The sequence below is a fragment of the Leptonotus elevatus genome, chromosome 14, assembly GCF_054856555.1.
Source record: "Leptonotus elevatus isolate MCC_2025b chromosome 14, RoL_Lele_1.0, whole genome shotgun sequence".
Lineage (NCBI taxonomy): Eukaryota > Metazoa > Chordata > Actinopteri > Syngnathiformes > Syngnathidae > Leptonotus > Leptonotus elevatus.
This window is the reverse complement of record NC_141252.1, coordinates 1,587,029-1,610,301: the sequence shown is the minus strand read 5'-3', so window position 1 is coordinate 1,610,301 and position 23,273 is coordinate 1,587,029. Positions and strand designations below refer to the sequence as shown.

The window sequence follows — 23,273 nt, the reverse complement described above, 5'->3', positions numbered from 1 at the left end:
TAATATTTTTCTCTATAGTGACTGTTTTTCAGACATTAGGCAACATTAAGCATTTTTTTTTAAACATCGTTTTAGACGGTCTCTTTTGAAAACAGCACTCTAATGTTTTAGTTGATAAAAACGTACAGCAATGACAAACAGAATGTAAAGAATTATAAAAAAAATTGTTGCAATACTTTTCTTTCTTTCTTTTTACTGTGCAGGAAGCCGAAACAATTGCAATTTGAAGAAATCAGGAATCAACACAATTTGAAAGCAATATTTTTAATTTGCTGCAGTAACAAACATCACTGCTGTCCAATGAAAAAGGATGTAAAAACATTTTATGAAGAAAACATTCAAAAATACATGGGAAAATAACTAATTACCGTAAAAATATATAAAAATTGTGTGGAAAAACAAAAAAACTAAAAGTGGTAAACGCACCTTCCACAACAGTAGAAAGCAAACTGAAAACACATAATTTGGACTTTGCTTTTTGTTGGACAGAAACCAACAGTTCGAACAATACATCCACCCCTAAAATGTATGTATTTTTACCTCTCTATACACACACATACAGACACATACACAATATATGCCATACCCATTAAAACACACATGGTGTTTAAAGTGAGTGCAACAGGTAGTGTTGGCTTTCATTGAAAACAAGTTATACACTGTGTATCAGAAAGTCTCATGATTGTTTGACTAGTATGAGCACACAGCTGACAGGCAGCTTTGTGCATATATATATATATATATACACACACACATACACTGTACAGAAGAATGCTTGTATAAATTCTTTGGATCTGGAATTCCCGTCTCTTGGGGAAAAATAAGAATAGTGGATGCTCTGCTGTATATACCATTACAGACCAAAGTCTTTTCATGCAACTCTTTTTCCAAAGCAATAGCATGGGAAGATAATTGCTCTGAATGATATTGAACATGTACATAGAAGAAGGTATGATTCCTTCAGGACATTGTCGTGTACTTTGCTGTACTGTACTGTCAACTGAGCATTAGGACCACACTGGTGAAAAAAGGCTAACGAAACAAAGTTGTGAAGTTATGAAAATAAAGTGCAAATATTTGGAGAATACAGTCATAATTCTTGAGACAAAAGTATCTAATTTTCTGAGAATTATGTCATTGAAAGAATATCAAAATATACAAGTATTTTTACAAGAATAGAGTTGTAACTTTACCAGACTTTTTAGTGGCAATGGATTCATAATACGGTGAGAATAAAATAATCTACAAGAATAAACCTAAAATATGAGAAAAACATAAATTTTATAAGACTTAAGTCAAAATTTTATGGGAATAAAGTCCCAATTTTTTATGCATGGGAATAAAGTTATAGCTCTTGTTTTTAAGTTGTAATTTTACAACAAGTAAAAATATTTAGATACATTCATAATATATAACAAAAATAGTTGTAATTTTATGACAAATTCAAAATATGTCAATTAAGTTCTAGTTTTACGAGAACATCATAATTTTGAAAGAATGTACAAATATTCCGAAAAGTAAGACATTTCACGATTGTTAAGTATTTTTCAAGAGTCGTTTAGACTATAAAAGGAAAAATTCTTACATTTTATGGCTGTAAAGTAAAAATATTAGAAGACTAAAGTCGTCATATTATGAGTGTAATATACAACAGCACTAATTTGAAGTGTTTTTTTTTTTTAAAGAATAAACAAATTTATAAAATTGAAATTTCAATTTGTGTAGCTCTGCTTCATAATATGAATGTTTTTTTTTTTTTATAAGCATCACACACATACAATCGTGTAGGCAGGTTATCAAAGTAAAAACAGCACCGCCTTGTGGGGAAGGAGGTAACACAACTGCAACACATTCCATGTATCCATATAAAATATGTAGAATACAAAATATACTGCATATTCACTGTATGTAATACTGACGTTTAGGTTAAAAAACAACAACTTAATCATGTGCACATTATGCGCATTTAAAGTTGTAAGATGACGAGAGGAGAGGCGCGGGGTTTGGACCACATACTCTCGCGTGTAGCGTTAAGGTGTCCTCAGCCGGCTGTTTCGTCTTCTCCGCCGTTCTGTGTCGCCGCTGGACCACCTCCAGAGCCTTCAGTAGCTGACCATTTTCCACGTACAGGTTTCGGATCAGCGTGTCCGCTCTGCTGTTCTTGTGAACCTGGGAAAAGTCGATCAATGTCAACATAGTCACAAATTACACTTTGGAAGATAATAGTCGACGGTGTAGGGATTTACTGACAGGTTTGCTAACTTAATTGTTGATGAATCCGCATCAAGCTAAAAATCACTCGTGCAGTAGAGTCAACCTGCCGACTAACCCGTTCAACCCTTATATGTACTAGAACAAATATACTGTACATGTTGGATATGCTTTCACCAATTGTTGACCAAACGGAATACATGAAATTCTGTACTAAAACAGTTTCAGTCGGAATTGCAAGAAAACTAAAGCCAAAATAGAAATTGACATCTGCGACTCACGATATAATATAATGTGTACTAAGCCAAGCCACACATTACAACTTTGTGTGTTAGATTCTGACCTGGTCTTTGAGCTGGGCCACCTTTTCTCTGAGAAGCAGCTTGACGTTACGGAGCGATGATTCAATTTCCTTCATTCGTGCCTCCATGCGGGGCTCCTGGTCATCCTGGAGAGGAGGAAAGATCAACTCTAATTATTGTAATAATTACCAAGACTTTAGTAGGAGCATTTCAGACAAAAAAAAACAACCAAAACAGACCTGTACTTGCTAGAGACTTTTAATTACATTAAACAATGTCTGTTGTATTTCTAATAAATAAATACAATTTTAAAAAATGGTGAGGGAGTTATTATAATAGTTTTAAAAAAAAAATCAGTTGGAGACAAGAAAATATGTACCAAACCAATCCAGGAAACATGCTGAAAGGAGGTGGAAATTGGGCAGTTGGCATATAATTAATGCAAATCCATTCCAATTCTTTTTGTTAGCTGTCAGGAAATCTGTCCCCCAAAAATAAATAAATAAAATAACGTACTGATAAATAATAATAAATAAATAAAAAACACATAACGTGAATGCATGGATCTTGTGACTCCAACATACATAAATAAACATAAATAACTCAACATTAAAAATGAACTGAGGTGTGTGTCATTTTTCCTCCTCCTTAAACCCAGGAAAAAAAAATTGTGATTAACTTTAGAACTGCAGCAGCAACACAAGAAAAAAAGCCCCTGAAGACGAAAAAAAAAAGCAGCTTGATCAAACATTCAAAAACAGCATGTGCAAGTCAAATAATACAGTCATAAAAGGCAAAACAAAACGCGAGGAAAAGAAACCTGAATGGTCATGAATGGTAACTAAACATCTTGAAACGCTAGCCAAGTCTCAGAAGCTTTGTCTTCCCTGATCATATGACAAACAATCACATTAGCATGACGCACAGAAAGCACACGCTGCGTTTAAAAGGATTATTACCCTGTCTTTTACAAACAAGAGCATTTGATTAAAATGAGAAAAAAAAAATCTTCGACATAATCTCCATTGAAATCCCATTGGGAAACTTGTGGGCCACGTAGCAGCAGTGCATTATATCGACACGTTTGCGTCGCTGTTGAGTCTCCTATGAGGATGCCACAAATAGAAAAAAAACAAAAAAAAAAGTACGCAGCGGCCATCTTGACAGAGAGAAGACACTGGTGTTAAAGTCCACCGATCCGCCGGTAGCCTTCTGCGTTGGCCTTAGCTCGCTGCTCCGCCGCGACTCCCTGGAGAGAGAAAGGCAAGGTACACTTCACCACAGCTCCAGCCTCGCTAAGCTCTACCAACATTCTTAGTGGCTAGTCTTTGCTAGCGGGACATTCTGTCTTCTTATGCCGACGACGGCTACAAAATGTCAAATAGCATTCACAAGCTATTTGTAAACTTTGTCATGAGATTTTATGACGGACATACCGTACACTTTATCTGCAAAATATTCACAGCGCTTCACTTTTTCGACATTTTGTTAAACTGAGCCCTATTCTAAAATTGGTGGAAAAAATTAGTTATTTAGACAAAAAAAAAGTATAAAAACAAAACAAAAACTTAAGCATCACCATGTATATAGAGATTTACAGCAGAATGTGGAAAAAGTCAAGCTCACTGTAAACTGTACTAATGAAAAAGCGTTGATGCTCTACCTGCAGCATGAGAACAATGACAAATGGGTGAAAGATGGAGGTTTGACCACACCGAAAAGAAGCAAAATGGAAAACCCAGTAGGTGTAAAATCAAAACCACCAAAATCACCAAACAAAACAAAACACACGCAATGAATGTGGAGATGGAACTGTGAAACACAAGCGGGGCACGCCAAACACGGCATACCATTCAGGAAAAATGAAATGATAATTCACAGGGATTTATTTTGACAGCAAATGGAAATTGAGTGACATGACTGGACGCCACCTCAGTACCGGCAAGGAACAGAAATTGTGTCCTATTCTGTTTCATACATGAAAACATAACATAGCATGACAGCATGAAGGTTGTGTGAGGTGAGTGGGAAAAACGCCCCCAAAATAACATGACATAGCCAAATCTGCCATGTTTGTATTATCCTACCTGCATGTTGTTGGCATCAGAACAATGACCGGTCGCCGTCCTGCGGGGCGACTTCGGCAGGAGTCCGTTGAAGTGAACCTGGAATGACTACAAAGGGAAAAGAAACATTTAGAGATGGGCAAACATGTGTGCTCAGTTGTCACAGATTACAAAGGCTATTTGATGACTAAAAAAAACAAAAAAAAAACATAGTTTATATCAAGTTGACCATTTAGAAAAATGAACAAAAACAGCATTTGCCTAATCGTTTGAAACAAAGTTCAATTGTAATGCCAACCTCAAAGAGTTGCTTAGTGAGTCGAGCTATTTCGGCCTTGAGCGCCTCATTTTCCTCCTGCAGATGTGCATGTCCTTCCTTAGCAGCGAGGTCCTGACATTAAGACACACACCAAGCAATGAAATTATGGGGTGGGGCAAAAGTAAGAGAAAAAGAAAAAAACTTCTCTTTTTACAGGTACAGTGAATAATGGCACATGAGATGCAAAACAAAACAAAATAAAGGAGCATCATTTAATTTCATTGATTTGCATGTTTTGAGAATATAACAACAACAAAAATCTCATGAATAAAAAAAAAAAAAAAACTAAATCAAAGAAAAATAAGGTCTGAGGTAGAAGGAAGCAGGTAAGGAAGGAAGGACAAAATGTAAGAGGGAATAAGGGTAGTAAGGAAGGAAGCTCGTTTAAGGCAAAGGAAGGATGCAAAAAAAGTAGGTCTGGGGAAGGAAGGAATTAAAGGACGACAGAAAAGCCAGTTCAAGGTTAGAAAGTTTGAAAGCGGGGTAGAAAAAGCAGATCTCAAAGGAAGAAAGGTAAAGGTTCTAGCAAAGGACATAATGAGTGAATGAAGTAGGGCAGAAAAAGTTTCAGCGACGCAAGGAATGAATAAGGTCAGGAAGGAATACCGATAGATGCAAGTACAAGGAAGGATGACCGAATAAAAAGCAACCGAGGGAAGGCAGAAAGTGAAGTAGTAAAGGACAGAAGGAAAATAATCCATGACTAGGCTAAGTGCGAAAACCTGTAAATAAAAAAATCATGAAAGAATGCGAGAAGAGTGCGTTGATACCTTAATGAGCAGCCTTTGTGCATCCACTTCCTGCTTGAGGGAGACGTTCTCCTGCTCCAAGGCTTTCAGCAGCATTGCCTGACTGTTCCTGTGCTGCTGCTGCTGCTGCTTCAGGGACAGGATACCGACCTGCGCGCAGTGACAACATGTCCCCGTTCATGCCCGTCCACAACATCAAAGCTCCAAGTTCCGATTTGAAAAACCTTGTCGTCTTGTTCCTTCAGCTGTAGCGCGTCATCTCTGTAGAGCTTCCTGCTGGGACTTTGGATGCCCGACTTGTGCAAGGCCAGCTCCAAAACATGGTTCTGCAGAGGACAAAGATGTGAATACAAACGCACCGGCGGTCTACAAGAAAACAAGTCGGACCTTATCGGAGGCGTTCTGCAGCTGCTTGTGCAGCACCGCAACTTCCTGGCGGAGGGAATCTCGTTCCTGCTGCATGATGCGGAGCTCCGACCGTAGGCGAGCCTTCTGATGGCTCAGGGCCTGAAGGCTGTCGTCCGTGTTCTTCACCTGAGAGTTGGAAATGGAGAACAAAACAAGTAGGATGAATAGGTGCACTCTAAAAAATGTTGGGTCAAAAATAACCCAAATCGGGTCAAGAATGGACCGACCCAATTTTTTGAATGATTCAACCCAAAAAGTTGGGTCAAATTAAATTAATGACCCACAAAGCAACCCAATTTTTTGGGGTTGTTTTCTGGCTGATTAATTTGACCCAACTTTTTGGGTTTATTGAATAATCAATTGAATTTTGTCAAAGATGAACAAACCCAACTATTTGAGTTATTTAACCCAAAATGTTGGAGCAAATTATATTAAACACCGACAAAGCAACCCAATTTACGGGTTGTTTTGTGGGTTATTCATGCGACTCAACTTAATTTAATAACCCAATTGGATTTGGCATAAAAAATTAACTGACCTAATTTTTTTGAGTTATTTAACCCAAAATGTTGGGTCAAATTAAATGAATAACTCACAAAGCCACCCATTTTTATGGGTTGTTTAGTGGTTTATTCATTTGCCCCAACTTTTGGCTAAATTGAATAACCCAGTTCCTTTTTGACCCAATTTTTTATTTATTTTTTTAAACACAATTGTTTAAAGTGTGAGAAGAAGAAAACCAAGAGTCTTTACCCTCTCCTGGAATTTCGCCAGCTGTTTGCGAAGACCCCGCGTCTCTTTGGCCGCATCCTTTCGCCCTTCCGTCAGTTGGCTGAGACGATTGTCCATCGAGTCCGCCTCAGTCAGCTGCGCACAAAAAGATACTCCGCGTTTGCTCGGGAAGGAAACAAACCAGTACGTCTTCAACCCGATGGCCTCACCTTCTCCTCGAGGCCGGACACCTGCTGGACCAGCTCAGCATTCTTTTCCTCCAGCCTGGCTGCGTCCTTCACGGCTTTGTTCATCTCGGCCTCCAGAGAATGCACGCAGGCTGCCAGCTGACAACACGCGGGGTTGTTAACCACGAGATTACGTCTTCCGCGTCTTAATGACGACCACGCGCTCACCTCTTTCTTCTCCCCGCAGGCGAGCGCCTCCTGCTTTTCGTCGTCTTTCATCAGCTTGGCCAGCTGCCGCTTGAGCTCATCCACGTCAGCCAGGCTGCGGGCGTTCTTGTCCGCCAGGATCCCGTTCTCGTTCTGGAGTCGCTGGCTTTGCAAGCGAAGGTCGGACATCTGAAACGGGTCATTAGTGACAACGTGCCCCATGGGAAATGTGTACAGTGGATCAATTTTAAGCGGGCTTCAGATATGCTGTCGCCCGGGCGAAGTAGGGACGGGGGATAACGAGCGATAGGGTACTGTTATGCCCTTCCATGTGGGCAAGGAGAGCCATTAATTGAACCAGACAAACTGTCAAATATACAAACGCAAAATCAGAACGGTCGAAAGAAGCTACTGTCAACCACAACTTGACAATCAAGATATGGATTCCTGCTTTTTGACTCACCTCTTTGTTGAAATTTTCTGCTGCCCGTTCCGTGGCGACCTTCTCCTGGTTGAGTTGCTCCAGTTTTAGTCTGGAATATAAATACAAATCGATCATGAGATACGCGTTACATTGTGGTCTACAGCAGGGTTTCTCAAACTCCTTAAAAAGGGGACACCACCCCTCCCCCCCAGGAAGTAAATTATTGCATATTATTTTGCGAACCCGCAGATTACGGCTCGCGGACCCCCGTGTTTGAGAATCACTGATGTAGGACTCAAAGCAGCTAAGGAACAAGTCTACAGAACTCCTTTTACACAGAGACTCCGTGGTACTGCTGTAGAAACCAGTCCACTGTTGTTTCAGGTTCTGTTCTTACGTCTCCGTGCAGAAGGGCAGTACTACCATAGCAGGTGTGGGGTTTTGGAGCAGTTAGGGTTCTAGTCACAATACTGTCAGGCACATGAGGGAATGATGGGGATAAACGCAGGTCACAGCACAAATCTGGGGAACAAGGGTCCAAGGTTGTCTCCACATTACCTATTGGCCCATGTGGTTGCATTCGTCGCTTGTAGCTCTGAGATGGCTTGGCGAAGTTTGGTGGTGTGCGCCTCAAGCTCACCGCGGCTGTCATTGACATGCGACGCCTCGGAAATTTTGCTCCAGGGGGGGACGGGATCCGGAGTGGCCCCTTGTGTATCAAACTCCATGAACAACTCTGAGAGTTTACGGTTCTCCTGTCGAATTCTGCCGATGTCGTCTGTGAGAGAAACCCTCTCATCACTCATCTGGCTTTGCAGTCTCCAAACATTGTTTTTGAGCTCAGCGTTTTTGCCCTTCAATATGGCGTTCTCGCACACGCAGTCTTCGTAACGAGCCTGAAGCCCTTTCTGCTTGGAGGCCTGGATTTCCAGCACTTTGATGTGCTCCAACAGCAGGAACATTTTAACTTTAAGACTGTAGTTTTCCTCTAGATACTCGCAACCCGTTTGGATCTTCTTGCTGTTGTGCTCCAAAAGACTCTGGAGGAGCTCAGTCTTCTGCTGGAGCAAGAGGATTTTCTCCTGAAGGAGAACACTCTCCTCTTTGGTTTGACGGTATGAAGATTGCAGTTGAAAAATAGAAAAATCCTGGAGTTCACAATCAATGTTATGATCGAGGGGTTTTGGACTAACATTTGTATGTTCACCTTTTAAATAATCCCAGTCAGATTCTGAACCACGATCATCTTCGGAATCCTCTAGAGATAGTTCACAAGGATCCACAAGGGCCAAGGAACCAACCACGGTCTCCGTATTCCACTGGTCCCTATGTGAGTGGATTTCCAAGGTAGAGGTAGGTACAGCTTGAGGTGCATTTTCTTCTTTGTGGTAGTCCAAAGCTTCAGATACCTCCCGTGATAAGTCTTTATTTTGGCATTGACTGTGTAAGAATGACTTTGAGTTTCCATCAGTCTCAGGGAACTCTAGATCAGTGATAATCCAAGGGCCTTCTACGTGACACAGAACACCTTCGTTAGGTTTTTCAAAGTTTGAGGTGTTCAGATCATTACAGGTCTCGATTGCATCCATCTTTAATTGCGATACATTTTTGTCAGGCTCATTCAACGGGTTGCTCTCCGTTTTCACATCATTCTCACTGAAGGAATTTTCAGGACTTGATGTCGGAGCGGTTTCCTCGTTCTTAGACGTGCCCAAAACCAGATCCTGGGTTTGGCTTCCCTTCACTTTCTCCTCCAGGATAGCCACCTGTCCCCGAAGCTCCTTTTTGTCCATCTCAAAGTCATCCACTGCCTGCTCGAGGAGCTTCGCCATGTCCTCAATCCTCAGCGTCAAATCGTCGCGCTCGGTGAGCAGCAAGATCCTCTCCGCGGTCTGCCTATGGGACATCGAAAGCATCTCTTCGTATTGCGCCTCCAGCTGCGTGTAGCTGCTGTGGAGTTCCTCCCTCTCCTGTCGGAAATCTTCTACCGTTTGGCTGAGCAGGAGTTCAGCATCCTCGGCTTTCTTGTCAGACCGAGCGAGAAGGTCCTCCTTGGCCTGCAGACTCTCCTGGAGTCGGTTGTGCAGATCATTCAGCTGGTGACTCAGCTCCATTTCTTTGGTCTGGGCGGCAACTGCGCTGCTGTCCATTTGGTGTCGCAACTGCTGGGTCTCTCTCACCAACGCTTGCATGGCTTCTCCGCGGACCTTCTCCAGTTCAAGCCGTTCTTCTGCCCATTCCCGATTAAGTCTCTCGGTTTCTTCGTCCATCTTTTTCTGCCATTCTTCAGCACTTTGGAGCGCTTCCTGCAACTGCGCCTCGGCGTGGCTCTCGGAGAGCTCCCTCAGCTCACTCTGATAATGCCATTCCAGTTTCAAAATGGCCGCCTGAAAGCGCGCAGCCGCGGATTCTTGGTCACCCGAGAAACGATCCTCGGCTTGCTTGATTTTCTTGGAGAAGCTCACCTCTGTCTGCTGCCTGTACATGGTTATGTAGTCGTCGTTACAGCAGAGGACACTTTTTTACGAGGGGTGCAACATGGATTTGTAGTCATATTTTTCTGCATGGTACAAAGGCGAGTGTGCATAAAGAACATTTCGAGTTAAGGACAGGCGGTGTAACTGCTTCCTGTTCCAGCCACGTCTACTGCATAAACTAACAATGCAGCTCAGCCTCTGGAGAATGGCTGTGTTTTTAAGTGCATTTAGTCTATATTGTTAGCGTCTAAAAAAGAAACTAACTCTTGATGTGCCACATTACAGATAAACAGATTTGTTGGTGAAATATCTATTATTCTCATTTTATTGTTTGGTTTTGGAATCTTTCATAATGTTCATAGTTTAACATTTAACTTCAAATTAAATGAAAACTGTTCCTTTTTACATGTTTAAAATTTTGTACCAAACCACGGATTTGCTGTCCTGTTACACCCCCAGTTTCAGTTTGTATTTGTGATTGTACAACAAACTCATCATTTTCACACTTGCTTGCAATCTTATGTTGAGCTACTGTAAATGTTTCAATCTTCTCACAGCGCTTTCCATTAGAAAAACGATATTGGTAAATAATAAGGTGGTACAAAATATTGATGTATCACATCGCCCACGGTAAAGTAACATCAGTTTGTGCAATAGTTTTTTTTTTATCTTCACATTTACTTGTTTTTAACACAGCTCTGGTTTTCATGTTTGATACACCTCAGAAGTACAAATGTAGTTTTAGTTCACAAGCAACTGAGTGCATGACAACATATATTTTTACACCGCTGCGCAAACTAGTTCATCGCATGCCGTTCACAGACTCAAACGTATTCTGGACCGTCGTAAAAAAAAGTCCTCCGCATTATTATGGGAATCGTATGATTTTCCTCACCTCTCCTGAGCGATGTCATCTCGCAGCTTATCCAGCATTCCACCGAGCGTGTTCCTCTCCTCGGCGTGTTTAACTGCGATCTCTCGCAAGGCCTCTCGACGGCTCTCTTCCTGGAGGCCTTCCAGTCTCTTCTCCAGCTCCTCCTTCTCGGCCTCGTGCTTCTCCCGTTCCTCGTAGAGTCTCTCCTGGAGCATGTCCTCATAGTCCTCCTCCAGCTGCAGCCGCTCCCGCTCCCACTCCTGCTTGAGCTTGGCCTCCCGCTGCTCATGCTGCTCTTGAAGGCGTATTCCCTTGCTCTCCCACTCCTGCCGGAGCCGGGTCTCCTTCTCATCCTGCTCCTTGACCAGCCTCAGCATGGCCTCCTCCAACAGTGCCTGCAGGGACTCGTTGTTCTGCTCCTCCAGCAGAGCTCGTTGCTCCTGCCAGTCGCCAGTCAGCTTTTTCACAGTCCGGTCGTGCTCCTCCTCCAAGCTGGCTCTCGCCTCCTCGGCTCTGGCTGTCAGCTCTTCCTCATGGCGTTGCTTCAGCAGCTCCTTCTCCCTTTCGAAACAATCTGTCCACCTCTTCTCCAACTCAACCTTCTCTTCCAGGTGTTTCTTCTCCCAGTCCTGCAGTTTGCTTTCCAACTGTTCCGTGGTCTCCTTTTCCAGACTCTTTATCACACTGGCATGTTGGTTTCGTAGCTCCTCCATCTCAGCAAGAAGGGCCAGCTTTTGCTCTTCCAGGTTCCTGAGCTGCTCCTCCCATTTCGCTGCGACGCTCTCCGCTTCAAGGAGCTGCCGCTGAAGGGTGCTCGCCTCCGCCCGTGTCTCCTCCTCCAGGCGGGTCTGCTCCAGCTGGCTCTGGAGCTCCTGCTCCCGTGAGTGAACGCCGGCCAGCTCCTCCCTCGAAGCCTGGACCTCCTGCTGGTGCTGGAGGGCCAGTGCGGTCTTCTGTTCCTCATATTGCTTGACCATAGCATTGAATTCATTCATCTGCAGCAAAGAAAACACCTTTTTTTTTTAATGCACTTTAAGTCAGATTTTAAGATTTTCCTCATTCTGCACATTCTGGTGAGTGAGCCTTTACCACCCGAGGGCAATATAAGACAGATATATGCAGAAAAACCTTCATAATGCAACATTAAACAATTAAGCAGACTTACTTTGGTCTCCAGCTGGTTCCTCAAGTCATCCATTTGGTGCAAATGCTGCTCCTTTTGCTGCTCCAGCTTCATCTCCGCCTCCAGGCTCATACTGATGAAGGGATGGACTTCCTCCGAGCCGAGGCCCTGGTCCGACTCCACGCCGGGGCTTTTGCTCTCCAGCTCCTCTGAGAGAGGCTGGGGGCAGGGCTGCTGAGGTCGGCCCAAGCTGTGAAAGTCCTGCAGCTCGGACTGCAGCTCATCCACGCGATCCTGCAATTCCTGTTCAAATATTCAAAAAGTACGGTATTAAAAATGTACCACAACAGCTTTGACTTTATCGAAATTGGTAAGTAAACAACTGGGTTTGCGATGACACGGAAGTTATACATTTAGTATACAATTAACTGTTCTGGTCTAAACTTAAAGACCTTGCACACAGCACACAGTTACAAGTCCTCGTAAACAGTTGGACGTTTTTGATCTCACAGTATCTTGCTCCCAAGAGAACCCTTAATGCAAAGAAGCGGAATGTTATGAAAAAGTCAAGTCGATCATCTGACCTAAATTCGATTGAGCATGCAATTCACTTGCAGATGACAAAAATGAAACTAAGGACAATTGCTTGATAGATCTTGCAGAGCATCACCAACGATAAAATTGAGTTCTTGTTCCAGAAATCAGACTGCAGAAAAATTTGCAACCATGTATTAAAAAGTGAAAGTTTGATTTGTGATCGTCAATTTGTCCCACTACAAAAGTATATACAAACAAACTGTTTTAATCTCCACATCATTCACCTGATTTGGATGTAAATACCCTCACAGTGAAAGTGAAAGCCAATCAAATCAATTGTGATGATGTTTAGAGCCAAAAATAATTGTCCATGTCCCAATATTTATGGACCTGACTTGTATGTTGCAAACACAATATTAATTACCCTGCACTGTGCTTCGTAGTCCAGTCGCAGCTGCTTCATGCGCTCCTCCTGCAGGAAGAAGTCAGCACTGCCAGGGTCCAGGTCACCAAACTAAATGTCACACGCAAACACAAATGTAGTTGAATTGCTTTAAGACAGGAGTCAAAAGAGTCTCCTTTTCCTTTCTTACCTTTTCTTTCATCATGTTATCCAAACTGGCCTGCAGTTTTGTGACTTGGCTTTGGGCCTTTGTCAGTTTTTCACTGCAGTCCAGCAAGTCCATCTCCAGACGTCTGTTTTCCTTTGACGACAAGGGCACAACGTTTTACTAAGCCTGAATCTGTAGCAAATACAGAAAAATGGGAACCTACCTTGATTGAGATGGAGAGGTGGTCCCTGAGGAAGGACTCGTCCTCCTTGATCTTGTCCACCTCCGCCTCCAGTTCCTCACGCTGCTGCGCCGCCTGCTGACGGATCAGGTCCATCTCCTTCATCAGCTCAGACCGCACTGCCGCCAGCTTCTCTTGGTGCGCTTCTTCTAGCTTCCTGCATAACATCCACATGCAATCCTTTTAGTGTAGTTATTAATATGAACACCTTAATACCAGGGTGGTTTGTGTTAAACCAGTAGCATTGTTTACTTCAGTAACAAAACTAGAAAAACGTTTTGGGGAAAACCTTTTTACCTGAGGTTAAGATTATTTGTGCGCTCGATTGACAAGTGATGCTCGTCCACCTCGGTGGCCAGCTGGGTTTTAAGCCTTTCCACTTTTTCCAGATCTGATCGGATTTTCTCTTTCTCCCTCAGCTCGCCGTCGACGCGCTCTCTGGAAAAGGAAGGGGAAAAAAAAGACACTCTAAATCATCCAGTAATACTTGAATATAAATGACTTTACTACAGTTGTGATCAGACTAACAGGAGATGTCTGATTTCCGCTTTGAAACTGGCCAGCGCCGCCTGGTGGATGCCGTCATTAGTGGCCAGGATTTCATTTTCCAGCGCGACGGTCAGATCGCACAAACTCAGCTTGCCGTCAAGGCTGAAATTTAAAGCCTGCAACATAAGAAATTAGCTTATTTTCGTTTTCTTGCCAAAATAATAATAATAATATATTTTTTTAATTAATCAATGCAAAGGATACAGTAATGGTAATAATTAGGGCACGGCCGAATAATCAGCCAGCTGATTATTATAAAAGGTATCATGCATAAATCATGTTTTGCCAGTAGCTTCATTTATGTATGCTTATGTACTACATATATTTATAGCCTGAATTTAAACCTAAATTCTTCAGTTCATGCTTTTTCTTTTGCCAGTTTTATATCTTTGCTTTAATAAGTGTTAAAATATATTCATTTATATATAAAAATAATCAGCTCAATCGGTTTATCTGAATTGGCATTAACCAAAAAAATACAAAAATAAAACACTGCGCATTTCGGTCAGGTCATAGTAATGAGAACAACTCAGGAGAAGTCTCATTAGTATGCATCACCTGCAGGATCTCAATGCTATTGTCTATGCCTTCCTCCATCCAAGCATCAATGATGGACTCGACTGCAGTGAAGCCTGTGCCGTCGTCCAGGGTAGAGAACAGACGCATGCCGATGGTGCTCACAAGGGCGGAGGGGTTGGCAATCCGACGGCCCACCTCATCAAAAGGCTGACAGAATAAAGGATAACGTCAATAGTTGTGAAAGACTACAGTACCTTCATATATCTAGTCTGCAGGAACTATTCTTGAAACAAAAACAATGTGAAGCTCCTGGGATGTTGATATTGACAAAAATCATTACCGAAACAAGAGCTAAAAAAAGTTAAACATTTTGAATTTACGGTCATTTAGTACAATGCTGCAAATCCTGTCCCAGAGGTTCTGAGAAAAGGTCAGCCTACCTGAGTCGAGTGTTGTCTTTTCAGCTGCCTGTAAGGAGTGGAGGCCGACGGGGTGGCAGGCTTGTTGTACTTTAAAACCATGGAAACAAACTCTTGAACATTGATCCATCCGTCCCCATTTAAGCCATGGAGTGCATCAGTGCTTATCTGACACAGGAAATACATCGATTTTTAAGGCTATATCACCGAGCCCTAAACCAGCTGGCTTCGCTTGAGTGCTTTCCTTGCTCACCTCCAAGCCTAAATAATCGCACAGGGCGAGCAGTTCCGTGTGTCCGGCACATCCGTGCCATGATATGGCCAACTCTTCGCAGGCTTCCTGCAGCCTCTCCTTCAGGGGAGCAGCGACACATCCTCGAGGTGTACTCGGCTCGTCTGGGTTCCACAGATGCATCTGGCCTAAAAGAGACAAGGATGAGTTTGTGACCAAAATCGAAATAAGGGAAATCTGGCGGGAAACTAGAACAAACCTTCTGCTTCATACTCTTCTGTGCTCGTTTCATCTGCATTCCAGCGCTGGTGGAGAGAAACACAAAACAACAATGCATATGACACAAACATGACCACCATTTAACAAGCTACTATTGTATAGACTTTTCCAGGTAACAAAGTCTGTTTTATTATTATAAAAAACCTAAATAAATAATCGCATAACAGAATCCGACAGGCGGGTTCCATCATTGAGATCCTGTGCCTGCATTTGATAGTAACATGCCTTGACGGTACAATAAAAGTTAAACATTTTCTAATGTCAATGGTTTCTAATATTTTACTCTCAGAAACCAACGCTGGACAATTAATTAATTATGATTTCAATTTTGAATTCTAAAATTTATAGCAGCTTTGGTTCTACTTGCTCCTAATTAATTTTCTGGTTGTTTTTTTTAAGTTGAGTTTTGGTAAATAATGAAATTAGTAATCGTGTTTATTAATCGGGATTTCAATATCAATCAAAAATAATGATGATGATAATTTTTTCCCATAATCGCCCAGCCGTATTAAAAAACAATATTTTAAAAAAAATCTCTAAAAAGCTATGGGCTACTCAAATAAAGTACCCGATTATTATAATTTACTAGAGATGTTGTGGCCATTCAAGAAAGCAAGAATTTCAACTGCATTGAAAAGTCACATTGCCTATAAAAGCTGGCATTTTTTCCAACCTATGTGAGGGCGTCATGCAATATGGTAAAAAAAAAAAAAAAAATTCCAACTGGTAGAACATTTAAAAAGTTTCTCATGAGTGAGAAAAGGATCCAGCTGAGGAACTGATTACATAGAGCAATAAATAAAGCTGCTGGCTAATCTGTCTGTGCAGCAGCTGCTTCTTTCGCTTCAAGTGTGAGTTTTAAATGAGTTTAAGGTTGAATGGCAGCTGGAGGCGGAGGCTTTGATTTGGTTGCTTTGGCCAGGGGGCAACCCTATTGTTTGGGAAGCAAAGAGTGAGGGAATGACGAACAGATGGGGAATCTGCAAGTGGCCTTTTGATACATGGTGTGGAGAAATCCAGAAGGAGGAGGAGGAGGAAGAGGAGGGGTGGGATGAGTCTTTGTTTCCAGGTACCCTCCTCCATCCAGACCAGTTGAATGTCCGAGCCTGACCCATCATCGCTGGTCACTGCAGCATTGTCGCCAGTGACTCGTCACCTGAATTTGTCAAAACTAAAAATAAAAAAAAAGGACACACTTCTTCTATTCATTGTCACTACACTGACGCTCGTCTTCAGGCATCTGGACTGCAGGCTGCATGGACAATGCACAGAATAGCCACACACGCAATGCAGGCTGGTGCAGCCGTCACGATGACCAGCTGACACTTCTTTGTCAACATTTGAGTTTCTCAGGAACACAGTGACCTTCCATCTTAGCTAGAATACGTGGTTCAAAATTTCTACAGATACGCTTTTGAAGGAACCCCAGAACTGGCCAAAATTCAAAAACCATAAAGTGGTCTCTTTACACCAAAAATGCCAGGCTTCCTGAAACGCCTGAAAAGTACACATAATGCCAAAAATTTAAAACCTTCACATTAATTTAGCATCCCTCATCTATCTCGTACACATGATTCAAATTTGATATCAATCAGACAAAATCTCTAGTAAGTCTTTAAATTACCCTAAAAATCCCCCCACCCCCTAAATGGCGCCACAGAACCAAAACGATAGAAACCAACCAAATCAATAAAATCTACCAGAGTCTCGTCACTGAAAGACAGACCACAACTCACGTTGAATTAAATCTGCTTTTCAAGTACTTCAACTGAAGTCAAACTCAAATTCCCTTCATCAACACCAAAATGATGCCTCATTTTCTCCAGGGGCCAACGTGACGACAAGGTCTCTAAACATTAAAGAGCTTAGGCCTGCCTAAGCATCTGTCAAGAGACTTGTATGCCAGCAATGAGAGCAGGATTATCCAACAAGATCAGCATTATGGGACAGACACACAGAACATCCAGGAACCCATAAAGCCAACTCCAAAATCTATTCTGGATCCAAGGAGAAATTATAATAAGATCCCACCACACACAGAACAATTACAACCTAAACTGATTACATTTGACAAAGATGTAGTGTACTGGATAAAACATGTAGCGGTAAATGATGTCAAATGTAAAATCTGGCCAAGATCCAGATAAAAATTAGTTGACATGACAGTTCCTTAATTTCTTTGGGAGCCACCTGAACATTCATTTCAATTTAAATACAATTAAATGTAAACAGAATAAAGTTACAAGTGGCTGCCAAATGAAAACAGACAGACTTAAATTGGTTTGACAATTTTGGCTTTAGACCCTTGTTACTTCTTTTTTTTTTTTTTGTTCAAGTGTATTATTATTTGTTAAACATAATTTACTGCTAAATCAATAAATCTGGAACAATCATTTTGCTTTGGCATATTGGCTCCAAAATTCCATCTGGATCCAAGCAAAGAATTTGCAATAGGCTCCTAAATGCACGCAACAAAAGTACAACCTGATCAGAAGACATTTGAAATTCAAATGTACATTTTGAATCAAACGCCAATTGAATTTGGTTGGACACTACACCGACTAACCTTCTTCTGGACCCAAAACAAAAATACAGCTTGATGTGATGAGATTTGAAGAGGCCGGAAATCTGGATCAGATCCAGATTCAAGTAGTCTTGACCAGTGAGTCTGACAAGTCCGTTTTTAACCACATTTGTTAAAATGTGGACTTTCTAAAATTGGTATTAAAATAATAATTGATAAGATTCGCCTCATGATGTAAACACTCATTGTAACCGCACCATGAAAGATTAATGGAACACCTGCTGCGATGCTCGGCAAACATTGTGGCTTTGTGCCGATTGTTTGTGGCTAACCACACACAGGCAATTACACTTGCTACTACACTTACAGGCTAACCACACACTTGCTGGTTTATTTACAGTTGACAGTTGATGTCATGACAAGGCTGTGTGAAACCTTCCATTTTAAGCCAAGCTGATTAGCCCAGAATAACAGCTCGCCACAGAGATATGGTCCATATGAGGACGGCGGGTGATAAGAATGGCATCCGTGGTGCGAGTGTGTTGCTTTTTACCTCACGCTTCCTTGGAATTGACGAGTCACAGTTGTCCTTGGTGTCCTCGCCGCCCGCCGTGTGTTCGTCTTGGTTGTGCGCGTCGTCTTCGCCAAAATCAGATATGGTGCCGACCAATTCCGGTTTGGAGCGGCGGCCGTAACGTTTGCTGCCCTTCACCAACTTTGGTTGGATGTCGGGAGACTCTGATGACAAAGAATAAGAACTGATGAATACTTTTACACAACCAGGAAGATTTGGAGGATAGTCTGCTGGAATTATTGTCTAAATGTAAATAAAGTTCCAGGATCAACAAGTGCCAAGAACTGAACAGCAGAAGAATGTATATTGCCTGGTCTGGACGGGACTTCCTCTTGCGTTTGGGGAGCCTCGATGTTGGATGACAACACCAGAATCAGTGCATCCCTGAACTGGTTGAAGTCAACCTGCGATGAGATGTTAGCGATAAGAAGCAGATCTATTTAAATAATTCAACATTCAGTAAATTCCTCAGAAGGGTGGCTTGTGTCTGCGGCGGGGGAGCGAGGCCACACTTCAACAATCGACAGCTGCCAAATGTGAATATGGTGATTTTCTTTGTGCGGTTCCCGGCTGGCGTCTGCCGCTTTTGGCTTCATTGTTGGATGTCATGAGCGGGCAATCGGGTCACTCACCCCCTACCCCACCACATAACCAAGAGCACTACCCCCATCCCGGTTATTCAGCCTGCACACGCTGCTTGACAATAGCCAAGAGGTCCGAGTGCACGCTTACATGTAAACTAAATTTCAGGGTTGCTTTTGCTCCTACCACCTTTCGGTCTTCCCCCTTGGTGCGCTTTGTTTAAACAGTAACCGGTTCAGACTGCTTACTTAGCAACCGGCTTGCCATGTATGCCGGTAGATTACTACTCCATATACTTCTTAAAGTTTACTAGGGATTTATTCAACCATTTCTTGGGGTTACTTGCACCACCAATTGACATTCTAGTTAGATTTTCCCAATTTCCATTTGTTTTGTTTTTTTACTATATAAAGTAAACACAACATTTGGGCATGCGTGGCATTGCATGCTTTTCATTGGACAGTGTCATTCTGCATTCATTGATCAACTTTTAATTATTAGTTTTTCATGCAAAAAAAAAAAAGGGGGAACGTAAAGACTCGATCGATTTGCATTTTCGCTGTAAAGATTTTGGTTTTGTGTATAATTTGGGGGGGGGGGGGGGCAAATTTGGAGGTATGGGCACAAAAAAATAACAAGAATTCATACTTCCATTCACATTTTATACACAGGTCTATGGAAAATGCATACAGTCACCAAAAAAATAGACCACCTTTTTTTCTTCAATTTCTTGTTGTACCACAAAGTGTATCATGAGACTAACAGACAGTAAGGAAAACATGGATGGAATGCCTAAATGTAAAGTTGCTGCCATATCTATTGATGTAAGTGATTTGTGATATCCTCAAGAAAACCATGCAAAATGGCTAGACATCAGCCCTTGTGAACCATTTTTCTTGCCACTATATTTGTCCAAACAAATGTACCTTTAGTTCAAACAGACGTTTAAAATAAAGAAAACTGAAGAAACAAGGGAGGTCAAATCTCTTTTTCCATGACAGTAGAGTCTTCACTGAACCTTTGGATGTTTGCATTCATTTGCCCAATTTCACCCTCAAAGTATCCGTGTGTGTTGGTGATATTGTTCCGTTGTCGTGACGACAGACACCGTAAGTAAAGCTGATGGGGGCCCATTTTATCTGAAGAGGTTTAACACAGCTATTTGATGTATTCAAAAAAAAAAAAAAAAAAAAAAAAAAAAAAGAGCGAGGACAATCAAGCCCTTCCGTCCAAATGATCTGACGTGTAATACACCAACTGTGGGGCTGGGCAATTAATCGATTTTATTGACTACTTAGTACTTGGAGTTTATTTGTCATAGTGACTTTTTCCCCCACCTATATCATCTTTAGCGGCTTCCATAGTTCAAAGTCATTTTTTTCCTCTCTATAACGGAAAGGGAGAAAATAAAAATGACCCCAAAAAATAAACTACATTACAATAAATTGTAAACAAAAAAAAAAAATTATGTTTTTTTTTAAAAGGCTGAGAATTTATTTAAAAGCTATATCGCACAGCTCTAACCCACTTGGGAGACAAGTAATTCCGCCACGTACCCTATCAGTGACAAGGTCCCGACCCTGCAGCAGAGCGTCCAGGAGGGCCGGGGCGACGTCCTCCAAGTGCAGCGACAGGCACAGGTCAGCCAGCTCCTGCGGGCACAGCGAGCCGCAACCGCTGGCGTCGAAGCCATCAAAAACTTCCTTCAGGCGCTCCTCGTACTGGTCCTGCTCCAGGACGTCATCCATCCCACGGGACAGCAGCCTGCCCTGCCAACAGAGGACCGAGAAAGATAAATGCTAAATGCTCATTTTGTGGTGTAGTTGGGGGTAAGTGGCAAGTGTAAATATCTCAATTGTAGTCACTATCACTAGGCAATTATGTTGGGAAAATACTCACTAAACTGGGTGGCAACATCGATCTTTGCTCCAGAGTGCTGCATATACACACACACTGATTCAGCCTCGTTGTGCAGGCTTTGGCTAATCCAATTAAAACTGATTAGCCACTCTGGCTAATTGAGAGATGTGGCCAAAAACTGACACCAACAATGACTCAGAACTAGTAGGGCTGGCCGATTAATTAATTGTATCGAACAATTTGTGTTAATTTGTCAGGACGATTGTCTTGTGGCTTTCATAGGTCAAAGAACGTTCCTTTCTGATATGCTCTGTTTACACTAACAACAGGGTTGCGTACAGACAAGAGCTAGTTTATAAAGGGCAGAGTCAGTGGTGAAAATCTAGCACCTTTGTTGCTATTTCAATGACATTTCTGACCACTCAAGCAACTATTAAAAATAAAAAAAAACTACTACTACGACTTGTTTACACCATATTTGTTGTATACAAATACTCTGATATCAGCCTCTCAAGCTCAACAGTTATTATTCTAGCCTGTAGACCTTCATGAAAAACTTTTAAAAAACTTTAAAAAAAATTATGACATAGGATCAAGACAATTCCTGCCGGTCCATTTTTTCCAGCTGCTCACCATCAAGCGCTCTCAACCAGGTGCCCTCGCAACACGCACGGAGGGGGTATGCATTCATTGCACAATGGAGGTCGTCTACAAAGCCCACATCAATATTCTACATGTGCACCATTACTGAGTAGCTCTCAAGATGCTAGATAATCACAGATGATGGCCAATTGGATGCGAGAAGAGACGGCGTCTTTTTACTCGTTAGACTGACAGCTGGTGCGGGTCAAAAGCAACGCAAAGTAAAGCCACCAAACTGATTACAATTTACAAGCCCAAAACAGCATGAAAATTATGTTCATAATGCACTTAAAATGGGGAAATAATGTCAACAAAATCTGTTAGACTGAACTATTGTACTTGTTAAGTTTTTGCCTTTCACCTTTTTTTTTTGGGTGAAACGTTTTGTCCCTTTAAAGCCACTGTACTTCCTGTTTGGTGTGCACAATGTCCTGGCCTGAGGGGCTAAGATCATATTTACCAAACTAACTTTTTGTATTTAAAATGTAGTCACTTAAAGGCCACTATAATTCGTGGTTGAGAAACATGCAGGAAAAAAAAAATGTGCCTTTGTTTTAACATTGCATTATTCATGTAAGCAACTTTTATCAGTAATTATTACTCTAAATTTGACATAATGAACTTTGTATAGCGCAAGCTTTTTATTCTCTCACTCAGCAGACATACACACAGTCAAAATAACATGCCCTTGACGCACAAGCAGTTAGAATTGTCTTCACATATATCAGACAGAGCTTGTTTAAACAAATAACAAAAAAAGAACCAAATATTGAAATCTGGACTATCACTTTTTAATCACACATATGTGTTGATGGGGAAGACAAGCGCTGAAATGTTTAGAGCTGCAACAATAATCAATTATCAAATTAACCAACAACTATTTTGATTATCGATTAATCATTTGGAGAACAAAATTGTCTAAATCCTCAGAATTTCAGTCTCTCAACAGTAAATATTCAATGATTTAGTAGTCCTCAATGAAAGCAGACTGATTGTATTAAATGAAAATAAGCAAATGATTATAAATAAATTAAAAAACATTACTGTAGTTTCAGCCATTGAAATGATTCTAATTATATTGCTGATTCTGTCAATATACCTTGCCAACTTCAAAATGGCCTGTTATTGAGTGCCTTCCCACAAGAAGAAATTGGTGTGGTCCATATGTGCTTTAACCAGAAGTATGGTGGCCTTTAAGGAATGTTGAAGGCTGTCGGAGAGACACGATAGGGAAATAAGGCCAGAAAACGACATTGCAACACACTTATCGACCATCCGAGTTCGTTAAGAACGCCGAACTCCTCACCTGCTGACTTTTGTTGCTGTTCTTGATCAAATATTAACAACTTCTGAAGTACAATAAGACGCAAAGACACTCACCTAATTCACCAAATATGAAAGAAAAAAAAACGCCCCTGCGTGTCCAAGCAAAGAGAAAAAAAAAGAAAAAAAGAAAAAAAAACACAAACACTAACACTAACGATCTTTTTTTTTACACATGTCCTCCACACAGGGGGCGTCAGCGGTTTCCTCGATATTAAAAGCTTGGAAGTACTCAGTAGTAGTAGTAGCGTTCGAGATGTAAAAGTGGTTGAAACTTTCAACAACGAGGCAGGATGTGTGCGTCGGCAGGGTTGGGCTGAGCGAGTGCCATTCTCCTTCAGTGGCGGCTGCTAGCCGATTTTGAAATGCAGTTGATGGAGGA

The 23,273-nt window shown here is 41.7% G+C and overlaps 1 protein-coding gene across 6 annotated transcripts; it reads right to left on the bottom strand.

The window, feature by feature from the left end:
* Nucleotides 1–278: 278 nt before the first annotated feature.
* Nucleotides 279–23,236, bottom strand: nin (ninein (GSK3B interacting protein)). Of its 6 annotated transcripts, none has more exons than XM_086095665.1 (27): nt 22,949–23,236; nt 20,623–20,835; nt 18,795–18,888; nt 18,464–18,648; nt 15,367–15,412; nt 15,129–15,295; nt 14,897–15,043; nt 14,496–14,663; nt 13,917–14,053; nt 13,686–13,826; nt 13,371–13,545; nt 13,190–13,300; nt 13,021–13,110; nt 12,102–12,362; nt 10,958–11,931; nt 8,144–10,063; nt 7,625–7,694; nt 7,183–7,350; nt 6,997–7,113; nt 6,809–6,922; nt 6,035–6,181; nt 5,872–5,973; nt 5,669–5,797; nt 4,878–4,970; nt 4,601–4,687; nt 2,555–2,659; nt 279–2,169 (listed from the first exon to the last, which is right to left on the bottom strand). In XM_086095665.1, the coding sequence occupies exons 2-27, from the start codon at nt 20,812–20,814 to the stop codon at nt 1,957–1,959; spliced, it is 6,153 nt and encodes a 2,050-aa protein (XP_085951791.1). In that variant the 5' UTR covers nt 20,815–20,835; nt 22,949–23,236; the 3' UTR covers nt 279–1,956. The 6 variants fall into 6 exon arrangements, with proteins under 6 accessions (XP_085951791.1, XP_085951792.1, XP_085951789.1 ...); XM_086095666.1 differs by having other exon boundaries at nt 20,623–20,830; XM_086095663.1 differs by lacking the exon at nt 22,949–23,236 and adding an exon at nt 20,966–21,011.
* Nucleotides 23,237–23,273: the final 37 nt, after the last annotated feature.